Source organism: Cheilinus undulatus, linkage group 19, assembly GCF_018320785.1.
Source record: "Cheilinus undulatus linkage group 19, ASM1832078v1, whole genome shotgun sequence".
In the NCBI taxonomy this organism is placed as follows: Eukaryota; Metazoa; Chordata; class Actinopteri; order Labriformes; family Labridae; genus Cheilinus; species Cheilinus undulatus.
Window position 1 is genome coordinate 26,699,558 of NC_054883.1, and position 24,753 is coordinate 26,724,310.

At 41.8% G+C, this 24,753-nt stretch overlaps 1 protein-coding gene across 2 annotated transcripts in view; it reads right to left on the reverse strand.

Moving 5' to 3' along the window:
* Positions 1-15,337: 15,337 nt before the first annotated feature.
* LOC121527264 (matrix metalloproteinase-16-like) overlaps positions 15,338-24,753 on the reverse strand; it is a 36,846-nt gene continuing 27,430 nt past the window's right edge. For both annotated transcript variants that reach the window (XM_041814144.1, XM_041814143.1), the window contains 3 exons: positions 20,892-21,042; positions 20,332-20,447; positions 15,338-18,094 (listed from right to left, as the gene is read on the reverse strand). In XM_041814144.1, the coding sequence (XP_041670078.1) occupies positions 17,760-18,094; positions 20,332-20,447; positions 20,892-21,042 (602 nt within the window). In that variant the 3' untranslated portion in view covers positions 15,338-17,759. The remainder of the gene's footprint in view (positions 18,095-20,331; positions 20,448-20,891; positions 21,043-24,753) is intronic.

Genomic DNA, 24,753 nt, shown 5'->3' on the forward strand with positions numbered 1-24,753 from the left:
TAAACTTTTAAGGATGACATCTTCAAAGGCAGATGATGGAATGTTTTATAAGCTTTAGAGGATGACATCATTTTTAAAGGAAGAGGATGGAATGTTTTATAAGTTTTAGAGGATGACATCATTTTCAAAGGCAGAGGACGGAATGTTTCATAAGCTTTAGAGGATGAAACCATCTTCAGAGGCAGGGGATAGAATATTAAAAGCTGTAAAGGATGACACCATCTTCAGAGGCAGAGGAGAAAACGCTTTATAAACTTAAAAGGATGACATCTTCAAAGGCAGTGGAAGGAATGTTTTTTTAGCTTTAAAGGGTGAATTCATCTGCAGAGGATGGAATGCTTTTGAAGCTGGGGATGTTGGGGACTTTTCCCCTCCATGTTTATAAAACAGTAGGCCATAGTGTTAGTGGAAAGAGGGTGTGACTGGCACCCACTTTACCAAAAGTTGCCAACATTAGAGAGAAGATTGTGTCCATCTGTGTTCTAGGAGTGTCAGAGATGAAGGATTGTAGTTGCTTTGTAAATGATTCTAATTTTGACAGACTGGAATCAGAGCTGGTTGTGATGGAGGTTTAACTCTGATCTGATCCACTCACAGTAGCCACAAACACAGGACTGACCCTGAGGACCCTCTGTCCAGGCTCGGCCCAGCCTGGCCAGACTCAGAGCATTTCTTTCCCACGCCTCCAGACATTTGTGAAATACAACACCATGGAATATCAAAGACTGGAGACACTATCAGAAAACTGTGTCTGATGTCCAGACGGTCGAGTCAGTCCACAATCTGGTGGGGTTATTTCATCTGTCAGACTCACTGTGTCCTTAGATGGTCTAGGTCCCTAAACCGGCTTCATTCAGGGTCAACTGTCAGTCCTGATAGGATCATTCTCCATTCTAAGGTTAAATTCATCAATGAAACCAAAACCATGGTTTCCTCTACTCCATATAGAAATGTTTCTAACTGACTGAGTCAATTATCTTAAAGAAAGAGCAAACAGCAGAGGTAGGTGAAGCTGACAGTGATAGTCTCTGGATGTTCTTATTTTGAAAGAGCGACCCCTGGTGGCAGAATTTTACAAACTGTGGATTGACTATAAATGTCACTCTTAGAACATTTTGTAAAAGGTTCCATTGCGTTTTAGGAGCACATTATCTCAGACTTTAATGATTACTATTATAAATCTACCTGTAACCTCTAATTTCCACAGACTCCATACATATCTGAGATCTGGATGTTCAGAACTCTGACTGAAGGTGAGACCTCAAACTCTGGTGGTGAGTATGGATCTCTGAGCAGCTTTGAGTAGATCACATCATCACAGAGGAACTGTTCTGGACTAGTAAGAAAACAGTAGCTTAGTTTTCCTTCCCAGGGAGAAAACTGAACTGAGAGAAACCGGGATACTAAAAGAACCACCAGAATCCAGGATACTAAAAATACAGACAGAAACCCGGAAACTCACATCCACCCAAACACAGTCTGTGTTTGGATGCTGAGTTCTCGAAGGTTCTCTGATGGTCTCCTTTAGGAACCTCGTTAGAGTCTTTGAAATGTTCTACGCTGACCTCCTGATCACTGACATGCTGATCCTGTTGAACATCCTGATCAACAGGCCACGTTCTCTGCTGTCTACTGAGCAGACCCAGTGTGTCTCCAGTGTTTCATCATGTTGGATGTCCTCATAGTTTGGGGAGCTAAAAAGAGCTTGGCTCCCCTGAGAGCCGCAAATGAGACGTTTAGGAGAGCTCTAAAAAGCTGTAAACATGTAGGTTATTATTTTGTTTTTTTTTCTCTAGGATTGTGTGGCTATAAAAACATGTTTCCTGTGATTGTCTGTTTTGTGATGGATTCTTTGCTCTGATTTTTCTATCAAACTTGCTGTGTTGTTTTTCAGTGTAGTCTCAGGTTACTGATAGTGTTCACTCCCCACTGAAGAATAACTGTTAACTGATGTGCGGTGCATGTGACTACACACTGGAAAATGGGGCTCCCTGAAAGCCACTGTATAACTGGGACTGTGGGTGTCCTGTAATAGAGTGGGAAATCTCAGGGTTTTGGCCGTACTGTGATGTTAAAGCAGATGTTCTGTTGTGTTTGGGTTCCCACCGAGCTAACAGCGGTCTGTGATGTCAGATGATACACCCTCTGGGAATGACCTCATTTCCTCCTGGAGAGGCAGTGATGTTGGCGTTCGTCCCTCTTCTCTGTTCCTCTCATCTCCTCCTCTCCGGGCTCCATATTTTCCTCAGTGAGACTAATACAGAGGGATTTCTGGGTAAAGCTGTCCTATCAGAGAGGAGGATGTGACCTTGTTTGGGTTCATCATGTGGTTGGATATTTAAATCTCTGCAGGTACAGGTGTCAGATATTTAAATCAGTGTGTTAACCTGTTCTCAGAGTCTCCACTGACCTAGTGATGGAGTCATCACTCCAGCCTCCTATCGACTGTGTGTTTTTAACAATCTTACATGTTTCTGACATGCTTCACCTTGTGACATGATTTTCATACATGAAGTTTGATGTGAGCAGACTAAGAGTGACAACTCCCGGGTAAGACATACGCTGACACGCAAGAAATAAACGTCATCAGTGGCATCATGCATCTATGCCTCCAGTGCCGTGGTAAATCATGAAGCAAAGCTACAACAAAGCTGCTGTAACTGTTAGAAAAACATCTGAGATTTAGATGCTCCTCTTGGTTGGAATCCCACAAACTTTTCCATTTTGTCATCGTCTCCATTCTAGCTAGCTTGTTTGTTAGCTCCAGTGTTGTGTCTATCCTCATGTAATTTCTTGCTGGATCCGTATTGGTTGGTTAGTTGTCGTATTAGCAGCTACACTGTGAGATGATCATCCTAAAATTTTTACATGGTCAGAACTGTATCCCAGGATATCTATGGTCCCCATGACAACGGCCGCCTGTCAGCCTGTCTCACAGTGAGACGTAGGACTGCCATTTTAGAGCCACTACCAAAGATCTCATCCTGATTGTTCCTCTTTAGCCTGGGGCGGCCCAGAGCAGGCTTTAGTCAGTGATCAAGGCCTGAACATACTTGAGCGTACTGTGAGCGGAGCGGACTCACAATCCTTGCGCGTGGTTTACATTTTTCTGTCTTGGCGTCCTACATTGTCGACGAGGAAGAGGAGCGGCTCTGCCTGCTGGCTTTGCAAAGCAATAAAATTAAGAGACGGTAGTATGTACGGCCATTAAATGCCACAAGAGACGAGGAAGGGGAGTATGCCATGTTGGTGAAGGACATGCGAAGTACTGACGTGGAAAAACAAATGCGAAATGCAGGTCGGTGTCACATTTAATGGGGGTCGTTGTGAAAAATTCATGCTGAGAAGTGTTTTGTGTGACACCAGTATGCGGAGTGGAGTCTGCGCAGTCATAAAGTTTGAGCTTTGCGCGCACGGGCCTTGCGGACATCTGCTTTGAGTCCGCCCTTTCCGCGTACGTTCCACCTGAGTATGGGCCTTCAGGTTCAGACTTTTGTCCATGAGGGGACAGAGTCCAAATTCATGTATATCCCAATGAGTTCCATTAACATCCAATGCATTTATCCCTAAGGACAAAAAATGTCCTTTTCCCAAAAACTGCTGTAAAAATAATATGTATTAATATTTTTCCACTTCAAACGAGTCGGTCTTTAAAAACTACTTCAGCCTGAAAATATGCATATCTCATTTTGTTTTGGGAATTTTGACCCTTTAAATGCCAGTATGTTTACACAATTCCACTATTTTAAAATGAACAGAATCAAGAAAAATCAAATACAATACTTTTTTGACACACTCCATTTTCCAACACACACTCATCATTTCAGTAGTAGGGCACCCTTACAGAAAACTATTAAAAAAAAAGTGAAATTTTGCTGCCTGCTTTGAATGGGAAAATGGAATGCCATCTGGAGGACAAATACAAAAATGAAACATTGAAAGCTAGTTGTCCAAAATGTAATGTTAACATAAAGGAATGCATAAGTTTATATTAAGATAAGTATGGGATCAAAAATAACAGTTTCAATGGTTTTCAATGGGACGTTTTTTGTCCTTAGGAATAAATGTGTTGGTTTTCGTGTTGCTCAGCCATTTTAGGCTAATTTAAGTAAATGACATGACAATTCTAAAAATGAGAAAAAGTGTTTTTTGACTCATTTTTCTGGTACTTGACCATGCAAATATTTGCAGGGCTTCCTACAGGGGAGATGTTACTTCATCGGCATTCTCCTTTATTCTAAGCTTTAGAGTTGCTAGAATCAATATTTTTTTGCAAAGTTTCTGCTGTGGAACCTGGACCAAAATTCAGGATTGTTTAGCAGATAGACCAGTTGCAGTGGAGAACGAATCATCATTTTTCCTTTCCTGCACAGCTGCATGGGCACTAAAAGGTGGTCTGATCTTGTTTTACTAACATTAGAGTATTTCTGGGGTTAAACTCTACACTGAGGAAGAAGAGACAGCAGACGGTCTGCTATGATCCCTTCTCATCACTCCTCCTAGTCTCCACTGAGAACTGAAGTCTACTGTTTCTGAAATCCCACTACATGGGGGCACAGATGAGTTCTTCTGTCAGTCTGTGTTTATACCTGTGTAGATTTATTGATTATTTTATGATTGATAATATCTCCACAGCCTATCTGTCCCTCGAATAATCAGCTGATTGTGTTTATAAACATGGAGCTCATTGATCATCTGATTGGTAACTCATCCTGGCTCTGATTGGTTATTGGCTTCCTCTAATCCTGATAAGATCTACGTGTAAAGGAGACATTTCTGTGAATATTTCCTGATAGAAACGTTCTTGCTGATGAAAATGTTTTTCTCCTTTTATTGACATCTTTAACAGACCAATATGAACCATGATGGAGATGTTTGTCTGCTCATATGTCTCATTTAGCCAAAGATTGATTTCTTGAAATGTTCAAACTTTTAAAGGAAAACCGACTAATGCAGAGAGAAACTCCAAATTAAATCTAGTAGGTTGTATGGTTTCTGTTCATTTATACTATCTAAGTCTCTCTAATGTGATCTTAAACATTTAAAAACCTGACACCAGTTTCTCAGTGGTGATGGGTACGAAAGCTCTCTACGATCAGTGTCAAATGTTAGGTGACAGCCTAACATTTTTTTCAGAAAAAGGGACAAATAAAAGGAAAAAAAGGAAAAAGAAGAACTGAACAACACGATGACTGATACAGAAAGAGAGAGAGAGTTTTATGTCTGAATGATCGCTCTGTCTACTGCTGACACAAACCTAATATTACCAACAGAAACTTATAAACCTAACATTATGTTACTGGCAGAAAGCTAACAAAACATTTCTGACAGATACATTATATTGCCAAAAGTATTTGCTCACCTGCCTTGACTCGCATATGAACTTAAGTGACATCTCATTTTTGATCCATAGGGTTTAATATGATGTCGGTCCACACTTTGCGGCTATAACAGCTCCAACTCTTCTGGGAAGGCTTTCCACAAGGTTTAGGAGTGTGTTTATGGGAATTTTTGACCATTCTTCCAGAAGCGCATTTGTGAGGTCACACTCTGATGTTGGACGAGAAGGCCTGGCTCTCAGTCTCCGCTCTAATTCATCCCAAAGGTGTTCTATCGGGTTGAGGTCAGGACTCCGTGCAGGCCAGTCAAGTTCATCCACACCAAACTCTCTCATCCATGTCTTTATGGACCTTGCTTTGTGCACTGGTGCACAGTCATGTTGGAACAGGAAGGGGCCATCCCCAAACTGTTCCCACAAAGTTGGAAGCATGGAATTGTCCAAAATCTCTTGGTATGCTGAAGCATTCAGAGTTCCTTTCACTGGAACTAAGGGGCCAAGCCCAGCTCCTGAAAAACAAGCCCACACCATAATCCCCCCTCCACCAAACTTTACACTTGGCACAATAAAGTCAGACAAGTACCGTTCTCTGGCAACTGCCAAACCCAGACTCATCTATCAGATTGCCAGATGGAGAATTCGTCACTCCAGAGAATGTGTCTCAACTGCACTAGAGTCCAGTGGCAGCTTGCTTTACACCACTGCATCCTACGCTTTGCATTTGCTTGGTGATGTATGGCTAGGATGCAGCCGCTCGGCCATGGAAACCCATTCCATGAAGCTCTCTACCACTGTTCTTGAGCTAATCTGAAGGCCATATGAAGTTTGGAGGTCTGTAGCGATTGACTCAGCAGAAAGTTGGCAACCTCTGTGGACTATGCGCCCTAGCACCTGCTGACCTCTCTCCGTCATGTTATGTGGCCTACCACTTCGTGGCTGAGTTGCTGTCGTTCCTAATCACTTTGTCATAATACCACTAAAGCTGACTGTGGAATATTAAGGAGCGAGGAAATTTTAAGACTGAACTTGTTGCACAGGTGGCATCCTATCACAGTACCATGCTAGAATTCACTGAGCTCCTAAGAGCAACCCATTCTTTCACAAATGTTTGTAGAAACAGTCTGCATGCCTAGGTGCTTGAACATAACATTTCTGACAGAAACCTAACATAATGGTACTGGCAGAAACCTATCAACTTTACATAATGTTACTGACAGAAACCGAGGAATCCTAACACAATGTTGCAGACAGAAACCTTGCATAGTGATACTGACACAAACCTAACATAATATTACCAACAAAAACTTATAGATCTGGCATAATGTTGCTGGCAGGAACCTAACATAATATTTCTGACAAAAACCTAACATAATGTTACCTGCAGAAAATGCAACATCTGTAGATAACACTGTGGCGTTTAGCTTTATCTGTCTTCATTTAATGAGAGACACCAAACCACTGAGCTCCTCCTCCACCTCCTGCAGCACACATGTTCACACATGCTGGAACATTTAGACGTGCTGGAAGTTTCCATCCTAGCCATAATGATGAGTTTACAGGATGACATCATTTTGTTTACAACAACCCCAACCATAAACCATGAGACCGGAGAGTCCCTGGTTTGACCTCCCTAGGACCTGTTTGTAGACTTGTTTGTGAAAGAGAAAGCTCAGCTGGAGGGTCAAGTTGAATCTTCAAGTTCAAATGTGGAGTTCCTGGTCTGCTTTCTCCCATTAACTGATGTGGGTATTCACTCTGAAGCAGATTCCTTATTGGGGAGTGCCTGACTCCACCAGGAGCAGTAAAAACATCACCATAGGCTTAGGGATTATTTGGACTAATGATCAGTTGTGAATCAGGCCACACCCTTGGTTTTTGAGAGGTCAATCTAGCCTAAAATCCTGTAGTGTGTATGAGCCTGGGTCTGTGGTGTTCATTTTCCTCTACAGTCAGAGCTATAAAGGTATGGAGTCAGTCCTGTTACAAACTAAAAAGCTCATTTTAACATTTAGAGATTATGACATTGATTTTTCATCAGTCTTGCCATTCAAATCTGCCTTTTTGCTCTAAACTGCCTCCTTGTTCTTAGATTTTCTCTGTGTGTGCTCTAAATGTCTGCAGAAACCTAGATTCAAAACATAATGTTACTGACTAAAATGTAACATAATGTCATCGAGAGAAACCTAACAACGTAACTTACAGACACCTAAAATAACTTAACTGAGGGAAACCTCACAAAGTTACTGACACAAAACTAACAGAACTTTACTGAGAGGAACATCAAACATAACTGACATCAACCTTACATACCATTACTGATAGAAACATATCATGATGTTACTGGCAGAAATCTAACAAAGTTACTGACACACTCCTAACATTACGTTACTGAGAGAAACCTCACAACTTAACTGACAGAAACGTGACAAAACATGACTGACTGGAACCTCACAACATAACTGACAGTAACCTAAAATAATAATACTGACAGAAGCCTCACAAAATTCCTGACACAAACCTAGCATAACATTACTGAGAGAAACCTCAGAACATAACTGACAGAAACCTAACTTAACACTACTGAGAGAAACCTCAAAAAGATACTGATAGGAACCTAACATTATGTTAATGGGAGAAACCTAACATACCATTACCGACAGAAACCTCATAAAGTTACTGACACAAACCCAACATGACATTACTGAGAAAAACCTCACAACATAACTGATAGAAACCAAATGTTCTGTCAAAACCCTAATATACCAATGCCAGCAGAAACCTCACAAAACTGTACTGACAGAAAGCAAATACGACATTACTGACAGAAACCTAACATAACAATTCTAACAGAAACTGAACATTACATTTCTGACAGAAACTTGACATAACCTTATTGACAGAAATTAGAAAACTAACATGATTTTACTGGCAGAAATCTAACTAAGTTACTGACACACTCCTAACATTATGTTACTGAGAGGAACCTCACAACATAACTGACAGAAACCTAAAATAAAAATACTAACAGAAACCTCACAAAATTCCTGACACAAACCTAACTTAACACTGCTGAGAGAAACATCAAAAAGTTGCTGATAGAAACCTAACATAAAGTTACTGACACAAACCCAACATGACATTACTGAGAAAAACCTCACAACATAACTGATAGAAACCAAATGTTTCCCTAATTTAACAATGCCAACAGAAACCTGACATAACTTTGCTGACAGAAAGTTGACATAACCTTATTGACAGAAATTAGAAACCTAACATAACGTTACTGACAGACACTTAGGAACCTAACATAATGTTACTGACAGACACCTAAACGCGGAACATAATTTTTCTCAAAGAAACCTTACATAAAGTTGCTGACAGAAACTTAACATAAAGTTACTGACAGGAATCTAACATTAAGTTACTGACAGAAACCTAACATAAGCTTACTGACAGAAACTTAGAAACCAAACATAATGTTTCTGATAGAAACATCATCAGAACACAAAGACAGGTTTGAATGAAAAGACTGAAGAAAAATCTAAGTCCTAAAATCAATAAGTCATGATCTATAAATGTTAAAATGTGCTCTTTTGTATTGTAACCATAACGACTCCATATATGGTTCCATGTTCCTCTGTAGATCTCTCCATGTGTTGAAATGTTCACACAGACAGCTGTACCATAATTTTTTCATGGTTCATGTTTAGTCTGAGAGCTGATAGCTATCTATAACGTTCCCTCCGCCTCTCTCTCTCAGTCCTGTATGGACATGGAAATGTGTCTAAGCTTATATAATTCAGGAATGTCTCAGAAATTACATAATTTAAAGAAAAGGCATTTGTTTATATAGGAGTGAAGAAATCAGCCAATCAGACATCTCTGTGTGATCTGGTCTGAGTGTGTGCAGACTGACAGTGTCCAGGAGAAAGTGTATGTTATAAATAGTGTTATAAAGATTTGAAACATTAGAAGTTTAATGTTTGACCAGCTCAATCTGGAGCCTGTTAGATGGATGTTTCCCTACTAAATGTTGATCTCTTATTTCAGAGCTCTATGAGTGAAGTTTAAGGGAACCTTCACGTTTATCCTCCCTCCTCCTTTAGATCCTGTTATCCTGTCATTAGAGACTCCAGCAGCAGTAAACAGAGCTTCACTCTGACAGTCTGACTTTAAACTACAGCAGTTTCACTGCAGAGACTAAGAAACCACAGAACCATGGTTTTAATGTCATGTAGTCTAGGAATAAAAATAATCCTTTAAAAACAAACACCAGGGCTACTTTTGTTTAGCTGGTAAAGAAGATGACCACAAACACAAAGACCGGTTTCACTGGTCACATGACCAGATCAGACCCTGGTTGGTTCATGTCTTCCTCTTGTTTTCTGTCTCTCTTAAGCTGGTCACTGTTACTAACATCTATTAAAAAGGATGAAAGCATCTTCAAAGGCAGAGGATGGAATGTTTTAAAAGCATTAAACAATGACATCATCTCAAAGGCAGAAAACATAATGTTTTACATATTTTCAAAGGATGACATCATGTTCAAAGGCAGAGGATGGAATGTTTTATAAGCTTTCAAGGATGATGTCATCTTAAAGGCAGAGAATGGAATGTTTTTATAGCTTCAAATGATGTGTTTATGTTCAAAGGCAGAGGACAGAATGTTTTATAAGCTTTAGAGGATGATGCCATCTTCAGAGGCAGAAGACAGAATGTTTTATAAACTTTTAAGGATATCTTTAAAGGCAGAGGATGGAATGTTTTATAATATTTAGAGGATGACATCATTTTTAAAGGCAGAGGATGGAATGTTTTATAATCTTTAGAGGATGACATCATTTTTAAAGGCAGAGGACGGGATGTTTTATAAGCTTTAGAGGATGAGCTCTTCAAAGGCAGAGGATGGAATGTTTTATAATCTTAAGAGGATGACATCATTTTCAAAGGCAGATGACGGGATGTTTTATAAGCCTTTATGGATGACATCTTCAAACTCAGAGGATAGAATGTTTTCTAAACTCTAAATGCTGACATCATCTTCAAATGCAGAGGATGGAATGTTGATGAAGCTGGGTATGTTGGGGACTTTTCTCCTCTATTTTTGCCAAATAGTAGACCATAGGAACAAGGCCTTGCTGCCGGCAAGTTTCACCAACTTCTACCAACAAAGGACAGTCATAAGGAGGCATCTCCAGCAGACCCTGAGCATATCTGATAGAATTTCACTCAGACCTGGTCTGGTAATTTCTTTAGTGAACACAGGTAAACTCATGGTGGACCCGCTGTACTTTAACATCTGTACTGCTCTCAGGTTCATAAATCCCTGTCCTGTGGTTCTAGTCTCCTCTTTCTCTGTTGTTTTCTCTGCTCCAATGTCATCAGGAGAAGTTCTGCAGCAGTTTTCAGATCCTTCTGTGGATGAAAAGCTCTAATTTTACAGCTCAGAGAAACAGCAGCAAGAGCAGAAACTCCTGTCTCCACATTCCTAACTTTCTCTGCAGCTAATGCCGTCTTTATCTGTTCTGATAGGAACAGTTGTTGTCCTCTGCAGAAACATGCGACGGTAAAATGCTGACAGCGCAGAAATTACCTGATGGGATCTGATCAAACATGGAGGATGTTACACCGTTGGCCTGTTCCTCCTGTATGACAGTGAAGAGGAGGACAGATATTATCAGGAGTTAAACATGGAAAAACTGAACAGGGACGCTCAGATGGTTTCAGGAAGGTTTATGTTATAAAATCAGACAGAGGGGATGCAGCTAAAGGAGAGGCTTGGACCAGGTCTAACCTTAGTCTGAGTATTTTAAGGTCTCAGTTTGTCTGGTGATGTTTTAAATGAATAAATAAATAAATATCCTTCTGTGCCATCCTAATGGTTAAAGAGACCTGATCTTCTCATTTCTCTGTCTCTGTGATGTTTCTAAAGTCTGATACCAGAGGGATAGAGACACTTAGATTAACCCTGAAGGTCATCTGAAGGTCCATGCCCTCTGCTCATCCTCATCTCCTGGTCCTTGTTTACTCCATACTCTCTGCTTGTCCTCGTCTCCTCCATGCTCTCTGCTCGTCCTTGTCTCCTCATCCTCGTTTTTTTCCATGCTCTATGCTTATCCTTGTCTTCATCTCCTTCATGCTCTCTGCTCATCCTCATCTCATCATCCTTGTTCCCCCATACTCTCTACTCGTCTTTTTGTCCTCATTTCTTCCATGCTCTTTGCTTGTCCTTGTATCCGTGTCCTGGTCTCCTCCATGCTCTCTGCTCGTCCTGGTCTCCTCCATGCTTTTGCTTATTCTCATCCACTTTTCCTCCATGCTCTCTGCTCATCCTCATCTCCTCCTCCTCGTCTCCTCTATGCTCTCTGCTCATCTCCACATCCTCATTTCCTCCATGCTCTATGCTTGCCTTGTCTCCTTCATGCTCTCTGCTCATCCTCATCTCCCTGTCCTTTTTTCCTCCATGCTCTCTGCTGGTCTCCTCGTCCTTGTTTCCTCCATGCTCTCTGCTCATCCTCTTCTCCTTTATGCTCTGCTCGTTCTCACCTCCTTGTCCTTGTCTACTTGTCCTCATCTCCTCCATGTTCTCTGCTTGTCCTGGTCTCCTCCATGTTCTCTGCTGGTTCTCACCTTTTTCTCCTCCATGCTCTCTGCTCATCTTCATCTCCTCCTCCTCGTTCCTCTATGCTCTCTGCTCACTTCCTCATCCTTGTCTCCTCCATGCTCTATGCTTGTCCTTGTCCTCGTCTCCTTCATGCTCTCTGATCATCCTCATCTCCTTGTCCTCAATTCCTCCATACTCTCTGCTCGTCTCCTTGTCTTTGTTTCCTCCATGCTCTCTGCTTGTCCTTGGCTCCATGTCCTAGTCTCCTCCATGCTCTTTGCTTGTTCTCATCCTCTTCTCCCCCATGCTCTCTGCTCATCCTGGTCTCCTCCATGCTCTCTGCTTGTTCTCATCCTGGTCCCCTCCATGCTCTCTGCTCATCCTGGTCTTCTCTATGCTCTCTACTTGTTCTCATCCTCTTCTCCTCCATGCTCTCTTCTCATCCTTGTCTCCTCGTCCACATCAGTCTATGCTCTCTGCTCATCCTCTTCTCCTCCTCCTCGTCTCCTACATGCTCTCTTCTCATCCTCTTCTCCTTTATGCTCTGCTCGTTCTCACTTCCTCATCCTTGTCTACTTGTTCTCATCTCCTCCATGCTCCCTGCTCATTCTCGTCCTTGTCTCCTCGCCCTCTTCTCCTCCATGCTCTCTGCTCATCCTTGTCTCCTCCACCTTGTCTCCTCCATGCTTTCTGCTGTTCCTGGTCTCTTCCATGCGCTCTGCTTGTCCTCAGGCTCTGTTACTTCATTCGGCTTGATCAGCGTCAAACTCTGTCTCTCCTTCCTCTGAGTCAGGCCTCTCATCCGCTCGTCTCTGTGTCTCTTAATGACCCGTCTTAAGGCAGAGAAAGAGGAGAGACGAGACAGCAACCAACACTAAAAACCCACCAAACAAGAGAGACACATGGGTCCTTCTGTCGGTTGAACTGAGGTCAGTCTGAATGTTGTAGTCCGGCTTAAGTCCTAACCAGCAGTTTTGGGTTTCAGAACCCATCAGTCCTGATAATAGAGGGTTTCTTCCCATGAGCTGGGTCTTAGACTGGTTTCAAATCAGGGATTAACCCAGGTACACCTGACCTGCTGGATTACATAAGTGCACTTTAACAGCTTTTCTCCTTTGTTATGATAAATGTAAGAATGAAAACAAAACAGTTTTGTGTAGTTAATTAGCCTGATGAGGAGATATTTTCATTGGATAGTCTTCCTTTCAAAATAAGATGTAAACAGCAGAGATGGGCAGTGCTGTTTTGCTTGATGGCCCCACGGTGTTTTACACACTGAGCATTTACTTTTTTTTTGTAAATATTTAGCAATAAAGAGTAATACACCAGTTTAAATCATTGAGGAATGTCTTTGTGTTTTTTAAAGAATCCTGTGACCCCATATCAGGTGTCTTTTGACCCCTGTGGGGTCCTGACCCCCACTTTGAGACCCACTGATTTGGATAAAAGTTGATCAAATCAATATAAAGTTGGTCTAAGAATGTTCTGGTAATTTTAGACCTTTGTCAGGTTTGTCCTTACAGGCAGATTGATCTGAATCTAAACTATCACTTGTAACGCTTCACTTTTGTCAAGTCAGTGTTAATCACACACAAGGAGGAACTTTTTTTTTTAAGGTTTATTTTTGGGCATTTTGTGCCTTTATTTGATAGAGGACAGTGGATAGTCAGAAATGGGGAGAGACATATGGTAAAGGGCCTCAGGCTGGATTTGAACCCGGGCAACCCGCGTACATGGGGCGCGCGTGTGCCTTATCCATTCTGCCACCTGCGCCCCACAAGGTGGAACTTTTAAGGAAAATAGGAAACCTTTTCATGTAGAGAATATATCACAATAAAATAAACAACAAACTCTAAATAAGCATAACCAATAAAGCTCTTAAGAGAACGTCATAAATTCATAACGCTTCACATTTAATGAACCACCACCACCAGAATGAATGCGCGCACTGCTAAATCAAAACTGGGTCACAACAAAAATAATGATTTAATATCAGTCTTTATAATTTCTAAATAAACTAAAAGTCCCAAACTAACGAAAAACACAACTTGTCTTCAGTTGCTGCTCTCTTCAGTTCCTCCCATAATTCCTTGTGTCTCTCAGTAACGGGACATCCCGCTCTCTAAATGTGCCGCCGTTATCGGCCTGGATGGAGTTTGTTCCAGATCATTACACTGCCATTTACAGGACGCCTCCATCCTGAGAGGACGCTGGTTTCTGAGACTGAAATTTTTCCCACAGTGCATGGCTGTGATCTCCATGTCTGTAGATTATTACTGCTATAGGATGGAGCCGGGGTCAGATATTAGACTCATGGATGTCTGGGCGTCTTTGTGAAGCTTTAATAGATAGATACTATCACACTGAGGACGCTGGTAGAGGGATTATTTAGAGCTGTCACGGGCGTTTCTGTCCATCTTCAGGCTGCACCATCATGTTCATTTATCAAAGGTGAGCCTTTGACTTAGACCACATTTATCTGGATTGGACTGGTGGTGTAGGTGTGGTGTGAACTGACATTTATGACAGGTAAGCTCTGATCTGATCAGAAGAAGTCAAATAATCAAAGATTGAGGATTTGAGGTTTTATCAGGGTACCCAAAGATCCTTGAATAGTCTTTAAACTGACTTTTCAAACCTAAGAAATCTTTAAAATCTGATATTAATTGTATGATACTAAGGCTCGTCTTTCGTTTTCTAGATAAATTTAACCATTCTTCTGGAATATGCTTGTCAAAGTTACGATATTAACATGTTTAAAAATCCCTTTAGAGATCCTTGGGGCATTTTGTGCCATTCAGTTTTTTTTTAGCCATTTTGGCTGTGTTGAATGAATTTTGCTCAAACTTGGCAGAAAATATTCATTTTTTAATAATGTTAGAATTGCCGTCTCAGTTCCTTAAATTAGCCTAAAATGGCCGAGCAACACAAAAACCGACCCCTTTGTTCCCAAGGACCAAAAATGTCCCGTTAAAAACCATTGAAAATGCCATTTTTGATCCCACATTTATCTTAACATAAATTGATGCATTCCTTTATGTTAAGATTTTCTTGTGGACTACTGGCTTTCAATTTTTAGTTTTTGTATTTGTACACCAGATGGCACTACTTTCTCCCATTCAAAGCATGCTGCAAAATTTCACACTTTTTACTGTTTTCTGTAAGGGTACCATGCCACTGTAATGATGAGTGTGTGTCGCTGTTGATGTTGGATAATGGTGTGTGTGTCGGATATTACTGGATTAATAAAACTTTACACAGAAAAATGTCTACAGGTCATTAGCTAGGACGGATAAAAGTTTTTTAATTTGAAAAAACCAGAGTGAGTTCAGGTAAATAAATCTACCCCAGCTCTGGTTTGATGTTTTCAGACACAAAGAGATGAGGAGACGGCGTAAGATCTTCACCATTGTTTTATTCATCCTCGCCATCATGAACACCAAAACGCCATCTTTGACCAGAAAACGGGAAGTAAAAAAAAACCAAAGGAACAAAAACAGTATGTTGTCATGGAAACACACACCCGTTCAGACATGTACCACACCTTTAGAGATTTCTCTGTACCTGAAGGAGAGGATGGAGGGGGCGGAGTTACAGTTCATTTAGAGCCACGCTGAGCTGAAGCGGCTGACGTTAAATGCTAACATGCACGCTGACACAGGCACTGATCCGGACTCATCCAGGGTCCTCAGTCAGGAGACAAAAAGCATTCTGGGAAATGTAGGCTCTTTAAAAACAAGGCAGTCATCTGTCATTCACAGAGAAAAACACGCACAGAGTGAAGGATTATGGGCCGTGGACAGAAAATAAGACTATGGCTGTATTCGAACCGCCTGCAGAGTGCCACTGTGGTACAAACTAGAGGTGAGTGGTAAACTGGTTTACGACCAGTAAATCAGTTTAAGCCTGTTATAGAGCACACAGAGGTACGGCCAGATCAGGCTTAGAGCATCAGAGACAGACCACAGCTCAGTCTGAGTCCAGCATGTTGAAGAACAGCCAGGTAAGTACCTGAACATCATCTTTCAGTGTCCTTGATTAATCTGCAGCAGGAAACAGCTGTTCTCTGAGTGTGATGTCTGTAATGACAGTAACATACACTCTGCAGAGCGTCTCTGCCAGCCTGTCTGGAGCATTAATACAAAATGTGAGACTCAGTCTGTCCGTAGACCAGTGGTGGAGATTCATATACCCCTTAAAAACGGTCTAAGGTGAGTTTTAACTGATTACTTTATTTCTAAGTCCATGATGAGTCAAAGAAGTGTGCAATGGTGTTAAACAGAGAAACAGCTGTAAACACAGTAGCTTCATGTTCTCACCTGTAGCTTTGTTAATAATAAACACATTAATTCAGAATGAAACTCATTTTTCTGCTCTGACATCACAGGTGTGTTTAAAGAGGAGGAGGAGGGTTTCAACACTGGAGTATGCATTTACCTGTTATCTCTTTAAGTTTAGTTATACTGTGGTATAATAATGGTACCATACAGGGAAAGAATACTGATACCTGTCTGATTAGGTATAAAGGCTGGACTACAAACATGGTAGTATGTTTCATGGCCCTCTAAATAAATGGTGGTAAATGACAACGTCTTTAGGGACTCAAAATCTTAAATATAAAAACAGGACAGTTTAACTTTCCACCGATCAGTGAGTTATACATCAAAATAAAGGTGCATGGTCACAGCAGAATGCTGCCATTTTGTTCTCTGACCAAGGCGCATTGCACTGTGGGAGACAGTCGATATATATCAAAGATTTTATATCTGGGTATTTTGGCTCAATTGGCATGCACAGAGGCGGTTTGAATACAGCCGTAGAATCAAAGCAAAACACTGTCAATACAGGCTGACCAGACACTCAGCAAGCCAGTGCTGAGGATTCTGGGTAATGTAGTAAAATAGAGAAAAATAAAACAATCACAGGAAGCTTCAGTAAAGTTCTTTAACAAACAAATAAATGATAAAAATGAACAGAAAACAAATAAACAAATAAAGCTGTATAAAAACAAACACCTCAGTGGAATAGGATGAAGAATTAAGGCGAGTTAAAATATTGCAGAATCTTTTGGCCCCGTGTCTCAGACAGACCCGCCCCCTTACAGTCTTAGCTCTGTCCTGGTTTGGTCAGGAGGACCTAGAGCCCATTGGTCTCTTTGGAGAAAGAGTCCTTTTTGGTAGTTTACATGTGTATGTGTGAGTGTGAGTGTCAGGTTAAAGGGAACAAAGAGGACTTCCTCTTAAAAAAATAAAAACCAAAGGGGGACGGTCTGAGACGGTCCACTTCCTGTTTGTCCTCCTTAAAGACAGGTGGGGGGGGCACTGAAATCAGTTGTTAGAAAACAGCCGAGTCAGCATCAACCTGATATGACTGATGGCGCCCCCCAGAGGTCCTGATTGATGGGGCCACGGGACCCCTAGAGGGCCCCCTCATGACTGATAGGGGTACGGCACCCCTTAAAGTCTTCTTTTAATTGACAGCAGCACAGTGCCCCCTGGAGGTCCTCCTCATGATTGTGTGTGTGTGTGTGTGTGGGGGTGTGGGGGTGTGTGTGTGTGTGTGGGGGGGGGGGGGCGGCGGCGAGAGGTCCTCGTCATGCCTGAAGGGGGCCCTGCACCCCCTAGAGGTTCTCCTCATGATAAAGAGTTAGTGAGTGTCTCCTGGGCTAACCAAACTCACTGTTAAAAAGCCAGAGGCCATGGAGGCCAGAGTCTGGTCCTGGGGGGCTAGAGACAGGCTGAGGCTCCCACTGCAGGAGGAGAATTGTCCGTCTGAGTCCTCCTGAGCGGGAGCAGGTCTACGCCCCCCGTAGTGGTATCAGACCCACTCCTGCATTGAGCGTTTGCAGTAGAGGATGTGCCGCGGCGTTCCTTTCCTCTTGAACTGGACTACGGTGTAGATGAGAACCAGCAGACACAGAGAGAGGACACAAGGGATCACGATGGCCACCGCCTTAACTGTGCTCGCCTCATCCTCCAGCTCGATCACCACGTCTGATGTGCCGTCATCGGTGGGAGGCCGGCCTGGATCGATGGGGGTCAGGTCACATCCCATGAAGTCTTTGAGGATGGAGCGAGGGTAACCGGGTTCAACCCGCAGCAAGTGGTTGTTGAACTTCCAGTACTCCCTACCTTTGTAGAAGTAGGTGAAGCCTGAAAGAGAGGACCATAAGACTGTTAACATGGAGTAAACTTAGACCAAACCAGAGTCAGACCAAAGGGTTATTATTGAATATAAACATGGAGTAGAGCTTAGACCAGAGGGGTTTTCCATGAAAGTGGATAAAGGGTTAAGCCTGGCTTACTTCTGCGAGTCTGGCTTATTTTAGTAGTAATTTCATTCCATCAATGTTGCTAATTGGAGTCTCAGTTGAGTAACCATGATTACTCAGACTTCAGAACTAGCCTGCTCTGGAGTAGGTTAACTGTCCTGCTAAATCTAGATGTGTTTCAACAAATGTCTGACGGACTGAAACTGATGCGCTACATAAGGTTCTGCCAAGCTTATTCTCACCCTCGTTTACATAATTAATTAATTCAGGCTACAAATTTCAGCAATACATTTTTAAACACCATGACAATGTTTTACATAGATCTCAAAAAACAGATTATGTCAATTTCTCCACAATAAAACTACGTATTCCTCAGGTTTACAGTAGTTTCAAAGACAAATTGAAAAAAATAGCAGCTTCATTATCATCAAATGTTTATTCTTTATTATCAAACATGAATTTAAAATCACAAGTTCAAAATCATGAATAAATAATAAATGATGTAATACAGAGAATAGCTGGCTGGGTTAGACCCTGCCCCCCCCGGTTATGTAGGTCACGTTAAGAGTGTGCTACTCTACACACCATCAGTGCCAACCCCTCATCCTCGCTGTTGTACCCCTCTTCCTGTTCCACCTGGCTTCTCCGGAGGCTCCGCCTCCCTCCGCTCTGGCAGCCTATCGTGTCACAGATGGTTGACCACCTGCTCTGATTTTCCTACAGCTCCTTGCCAACAGACCTGATCTGAATCAGCCAATCAGAAGAAAAGAAACTCCACTCAGTCCAATCAGGGAGCTCTCTGAGGTGTCTGAGCCCCCCTAAGCTTGGCGAGTTCTGAGAGCAGACTGAGCACCAGCGGATGTCGATTTTCTCCTGAGAAACCAGAGAGAGGACGGAGAGGCTGGGATACTGACTTAAGTGATAATAGTGATTAGTTGATCTGGATCAGTTAACCGATCTTAACCTCAAAGGTCTGAGTGCATCGGTCCCTGGATCAGTTAAAATGAAACATGAATAGAGTTGGACCGGTTCTAACGTAAGAGATTGGTTCACTGATTATCAGCTCTCGCTCTGCTATGCTCTGGCTCAGCGTTTTTAATCTTACATGACCAATGGTGACCTTTTGCCTTTAACGAGACTTGCGTTACCCATAGGTGCTTGCTAGGTAGCTGGATGTGTTTCAGTCCTCCACTTCAGAAATCAGGTCATGTGGACTTAATATGAAGGAAGGATGTATGCTTCAGAGAAAAGCAATGAGGAACAACGACAGCTCATCAATCTCAGCTGTTAAGACGGCGGAGCTAAAGTTTAGCTAAGATGTAGCACAAACAGACCTAAATATTAAACAGTTTCATAGCTAAAACTCAGTTATCACCGTAACTACAGCCCGCTCTGTAGTTACAGTATGGTTTACAACCACAACCTATTTATCAGAGTAATTGACATATAATCAATCACACTGATATCAAAGGGATATTTCAGGATTTTTGAAGTTGGGTCATATGAGGTACTTGGCTATAGTAGTGGCATTAGCCTCCAGTGATTTCTGTGAAAGTTGATCCTGTGGTTATTATGAGCTCAGAGAGATCCGCGGCATAATGGCTATAGATGGGATCGTTTCATCTGCATAGTTTAACGAATTTTGTGTGAAAATGGGCCAAGAAATTATGTTGGCTCGCCTGTGCGCTGTGTTGCTAATTTGCGATGCGGATTTGGGCATTTTGTCTTCTTCTGCGGCGCACAGATATCCTCTGATCAGCTGTGTGGGTCTGCAGGCTTCTACAGGGATAATAACACCACACGAAGCTAAAACAAAGATAATATGAGGGATTTCTACTTGAGTGATGTTGATGTGCTGTTCACTGTGGATACGAGTGGATATTTGTATGAGCTGGAGTACACCGAAGAAGAACTTGTACAGATGGAAAGCCAGCAGGCTGACAGAGAGAGCAGAGAAACTTCATTTGAAAGTTTTGAGCAGGAGTGATCCCGAGTTACCTGGAGGTGTAAGTGTGAAAAATACATGAACCCATGCTTGGGAAGCAGGGTCTGAGGAGTAACTGGTGCCTGAGCACTGACTATAATGATAAAGTAATAATGATGCTAGCATATACGAACCGTTAGCTTTGTCCACGAAGGCCCCCTGTGGGGAGTCCGGGACTCCTCTCCATACGGTGACAGGCTTCGGGTATCCGGGGTCCATAGTCCTGGTCTCCTCATTGTAACGCCAGTACCTGTACAGGTAATGAGGGAGTGAATCAAATCTTTGCTCTTAACCCACCAAGTTAACTCTTTAAAAATACTGGTGAGTAAAGGTCACTAATCTCTGATTTTACATGTTTAACTGTTTTAGTCATGTCTAAACAGACGTTTCAAACCTTTCCCACCCTCTCAAACTTCTCCACATTTCATCCATAGTAATAATTAAAAATAAATTAAATCAATTAATAATAACAATGCTAATAATAATAATAATAATACAACTATTACTAGTACTACTAAAAATAATAAATACTATCATCATCATCATCATCACCATCATCATCATCATCATTATATTATTATTATTATTTACTATATTATCACTGAAGTATAACCACGTTTCTTCCTTTCCTGACTCTGATCATGTGACTAGCTGTGACTCAGACTCTTAAGGTTTCTCCTGGTGCATGACCCACCTGTCCCCTTTAAAGAAGTAAGTCTTGGACACGTCCTCCCACCACAGCGCCGTGTCGATGCTCTGAGCCGGCATGCCTTGTCCAAACTGAGAGATTTCTTTTGGGTACCCGGACTGCAGCACGGTGTCTTTAAACACCCAGAACTGCTTCCCTGCAGGACGAGAGAAAACAAATTTATTAGAAAATCAGAATAAATGAGGAGAGGAAGGACAAGCTGGATCACGCTGCAGGGTCAGATTTATATGAACATGCATGGATGATAACCTCCTGGGTCAGATGCATGACTCATGTTGGTGTTTGTTGGTCTGACAGTTGTGTGTATCTGTAGTGTCAGTGTCTCTGGTCTCAGTGGATTTACTGATTACATAGACTTCCTGTGCAGTAATGAGGTGAAACAATGCGTAAGTGACCTCAAGAGGTGTTCCCCTTCATTATGGTGGAGAAAACAGCTAGGAGCAGGAGGAAAAGGAGCAGGAGGAAGAAGAGGAGCAGGAAGAAGAGGGTGGAGGATCAGAGAACAAAGAGGAGCATCACGAGGAGGTGAGAGACACACATCCTCTACACTGATATGAACAGAAGAGAGTGAAGCATGTGAGGATTCTCTGTCTAAAACAGTGAGATGGTCTTAGAGGTCTACATCAGGATGTGGTTTAGACTCCAGGGATGTTTGGGTCTCTCTGGGATGGTTCAGATTGAGGACAAACAAACAGAAGATGCTATCTCACCTAAGATCAGACCAGATCCATTTATAAACCATTTAACCATCCCAAACATCCTCAGGCTGTACAGTGGTACCTCCATGGATTAAAACCAGATTATGTAAGAAGCAGTATAAACCAATCACAGCCTGCGGTGTGGAGCTCAGAGCAACACCTCTACAATCAGTCCTTTATGCCTTTTACAGAGTCAATAAGGAAAACACAAGTGTCACTGTTGTCACAGTGATGCTGATCTTGAGCTGCAGAGCCGTTCACACACCTCACAGGTAAACTTAGTTACAGAAAATCAGATGAAGCTTCTTAAACTCAACATTACTGTGGATCATACAGACAGCTGGAGTCATGGCATTAGTCAACAGTTATTACAGGTTCTTTTCTTAGCTAATCCATCATTATAATACCATCTCCATACTGACATTTTTGTATCAACATGTTCACATTACACTGATGATTTTTCAAGGCATACTCCATAAATACTCTGAGACACCACGGTACTGCAAACCTTAGTGTGGGTTAGAGTTAGAGCTCTGACTCTCAGGAGGCTGTCTGTGGTTTAAGAAGAACATTATCGCTATCAGCAACAATGAGTTTGGAAGTACAGTTTCCTTTAGATTAAATAAACATGAAATATTTCTGCAGAATCAGATAGAGGACCACTCAGACACAGAACACTGGAGAGACCTGAGACTGGCACCAAACAGAGAAAGGAGGGAGACCTGAAACAGATGTGTTTCAGTAGTTAAGAGAGGTTTACTGAGCAGAGGAGAGAGGAAGAAGGGAGGAGGAGAAGGCTGGGGTTTTAATGTGAGCAGAGGAAATTCCTCTCATTTCACCTCCTCTGATAGTGCAACACTCAACCAGGGTCACACTTCCTCTGACAGACTCACAATAACACACACCAACACACACACACACAACCACACTCCCAGACACCGGCCCAGTCCGGATCCAGAGGCAGTGCTGAACTGGTCCATTAAAACTGAGACGGTACAGTCTGTCTCTGTCTCAGACTGAGTGTATAAAGCTCACTGACAGCAGACCCCCCCCCCCAACCCATCAGCTCTGAGCATGCTCTAAAGTCTGCAGGTCATTGGTCGATCTATCGAAACACTGTAGAGCTGTTTTCACTGGGGTGTACCAGTACTTAGAAACACTACTGTGCACATGTGTGTATTTACAAAATAATAAACTAAAAGCACATCAGTACTGTGCATCACATTAAACCAGAATGTGGTACTTTCAATTGTCAGCTTGAGGAAAAAAGACTCCACCTGTGGGTCGCATGCAATCATATCAGCCTGCGCTGGGAGTAATAGGCACTCATATCACTCTCTTCAGCTGCTTCAGGACATTTTTCTTCTTCAGCTGCTCAGGTAAATGGTGAAAAGTGCTCCCAAACTTTGTAGATAGTTAAAAATATCAATCCAGTGTAGATATCCATGGTGGAATCAGAAGAATTTAAGTAAATTAGAAAACTTTAAGAGCTGAAGGACGGAAAATATGATGCCTTCGGGTAACCTTGGTATTCTATATGTTATGATGTGTTCAAATGTCACATAAAAACAGGAAAATATAGTTTTTGACGAGAAACTTCAATAAATACATTTGTGAGTATAAAGAATGTGTTTGTGTGTGAGGGATATACAACAGATGTGACAGACTGAATCATATCTTTTTAACTAGAGCATTACTCAGCTAAGACCACTTCATTTTGTCTTTCCACAAAATTATACAAAAGTAACGATAGTGGTATCGATAAGGACTTGGATCAATAAGGGGTATCAAAAGGGTATCAATATCAATAAAAATTAAGGATCCCCATCTGGTGATGATGGAACAGTCTGCCATTGTTTGTCATAGCCCAGTCAAAAATGCATTCTGGGATACAAACAGACAATATGGCAGTGGGCTAACCTGCCAACTGCAGGAATGATTGATAAATGGCTTATAAATGGATGAAAAAGACGTCCAAGGGGCTCTGATTTATGGTTCAAACATAATTTAACTTTGAATAACACATCTCTTCTTGTCGTATATGACAACGCTGGCATAAGAGGGTTAAATGATAATAGGGTAAAGATCATTTTACTGCAACAGTTTTATGGTTTTATTTTGATAAGTACAGGATGTGTTGCTGCTGTCAGTAAATGGTGAGTCAGCGTTAACATGCTACGTCATCGTTAGGGATGGGACCGATCCGTTCCAATATCGGTATCGGGTCCGATATGCACATAATTAATAGATCGGATATCTGACTGATGGCGCCGATCCAAGTGACCGATCCAAATCCATCCTACAGTTAGGATGAGAGAACACAAAGAAGAGTGGGTGTGATGTTAGCCTGATAACGGGCGGCTCTAGCATTGAAAGCTAGTGCCGCTAGCGCCTTCATTCCTCTTTGAAAATTAAAATAATGCTTTGATATTTGGCCTCTTTTCACTTCGGATGAGTAGTCATACATGAGCTTAACCCTCAACAGCCCACATACCACTTTATTTCCATTTAATCCTTTGGAAAACTGTCGCTAACTGCCGTTAGCCGTTAGCCACCAACAAGCTACTGATTGTTGACATTGGGTGAAGGGTCAGAGAAGAAGGCTGCGGCCAGTAACTGAAGCTACAGCGGTCTCTAGTGGCAGGAGGTCTGTTACAGTTTAAAAGAGCATTACAGACAGGGATTTCAAGCACGTGCTCATAAAAAATGATAGGTAATTAGTTTAACCAACTAGTAGATCAATGTTTAGTAGTAGTTCAAATAAAGTTGTTTGGAATACATTTAAATTCAATTCATTTTTGTATTTATTTTGCTTTTTAATAAGAGGAGCTGGGTGGTTTACAACAGCTTCATGTAACCTCACACATTATACCAACAACAATAATAATTTTTAAAAATACAAATATATATCGAAATCTGTATTGGCACATATTTATCAGAATCGGATTGGAACTGAAAAAAAAGTGTATCGGTGCATCCCTAGTCATCGTCACACCAAACATTAGTGACCTCCATGACCTCCATACTCAGAGGAACCATGGAGACCATGACGGATGAAACCTCCTTCTTTGATTCCATCAGGTTAAATCTGAGAGCCAATCAGGAGGCAGATCTCTGCTCCTCATTTCCTGTCTGACTTTTTACACTAA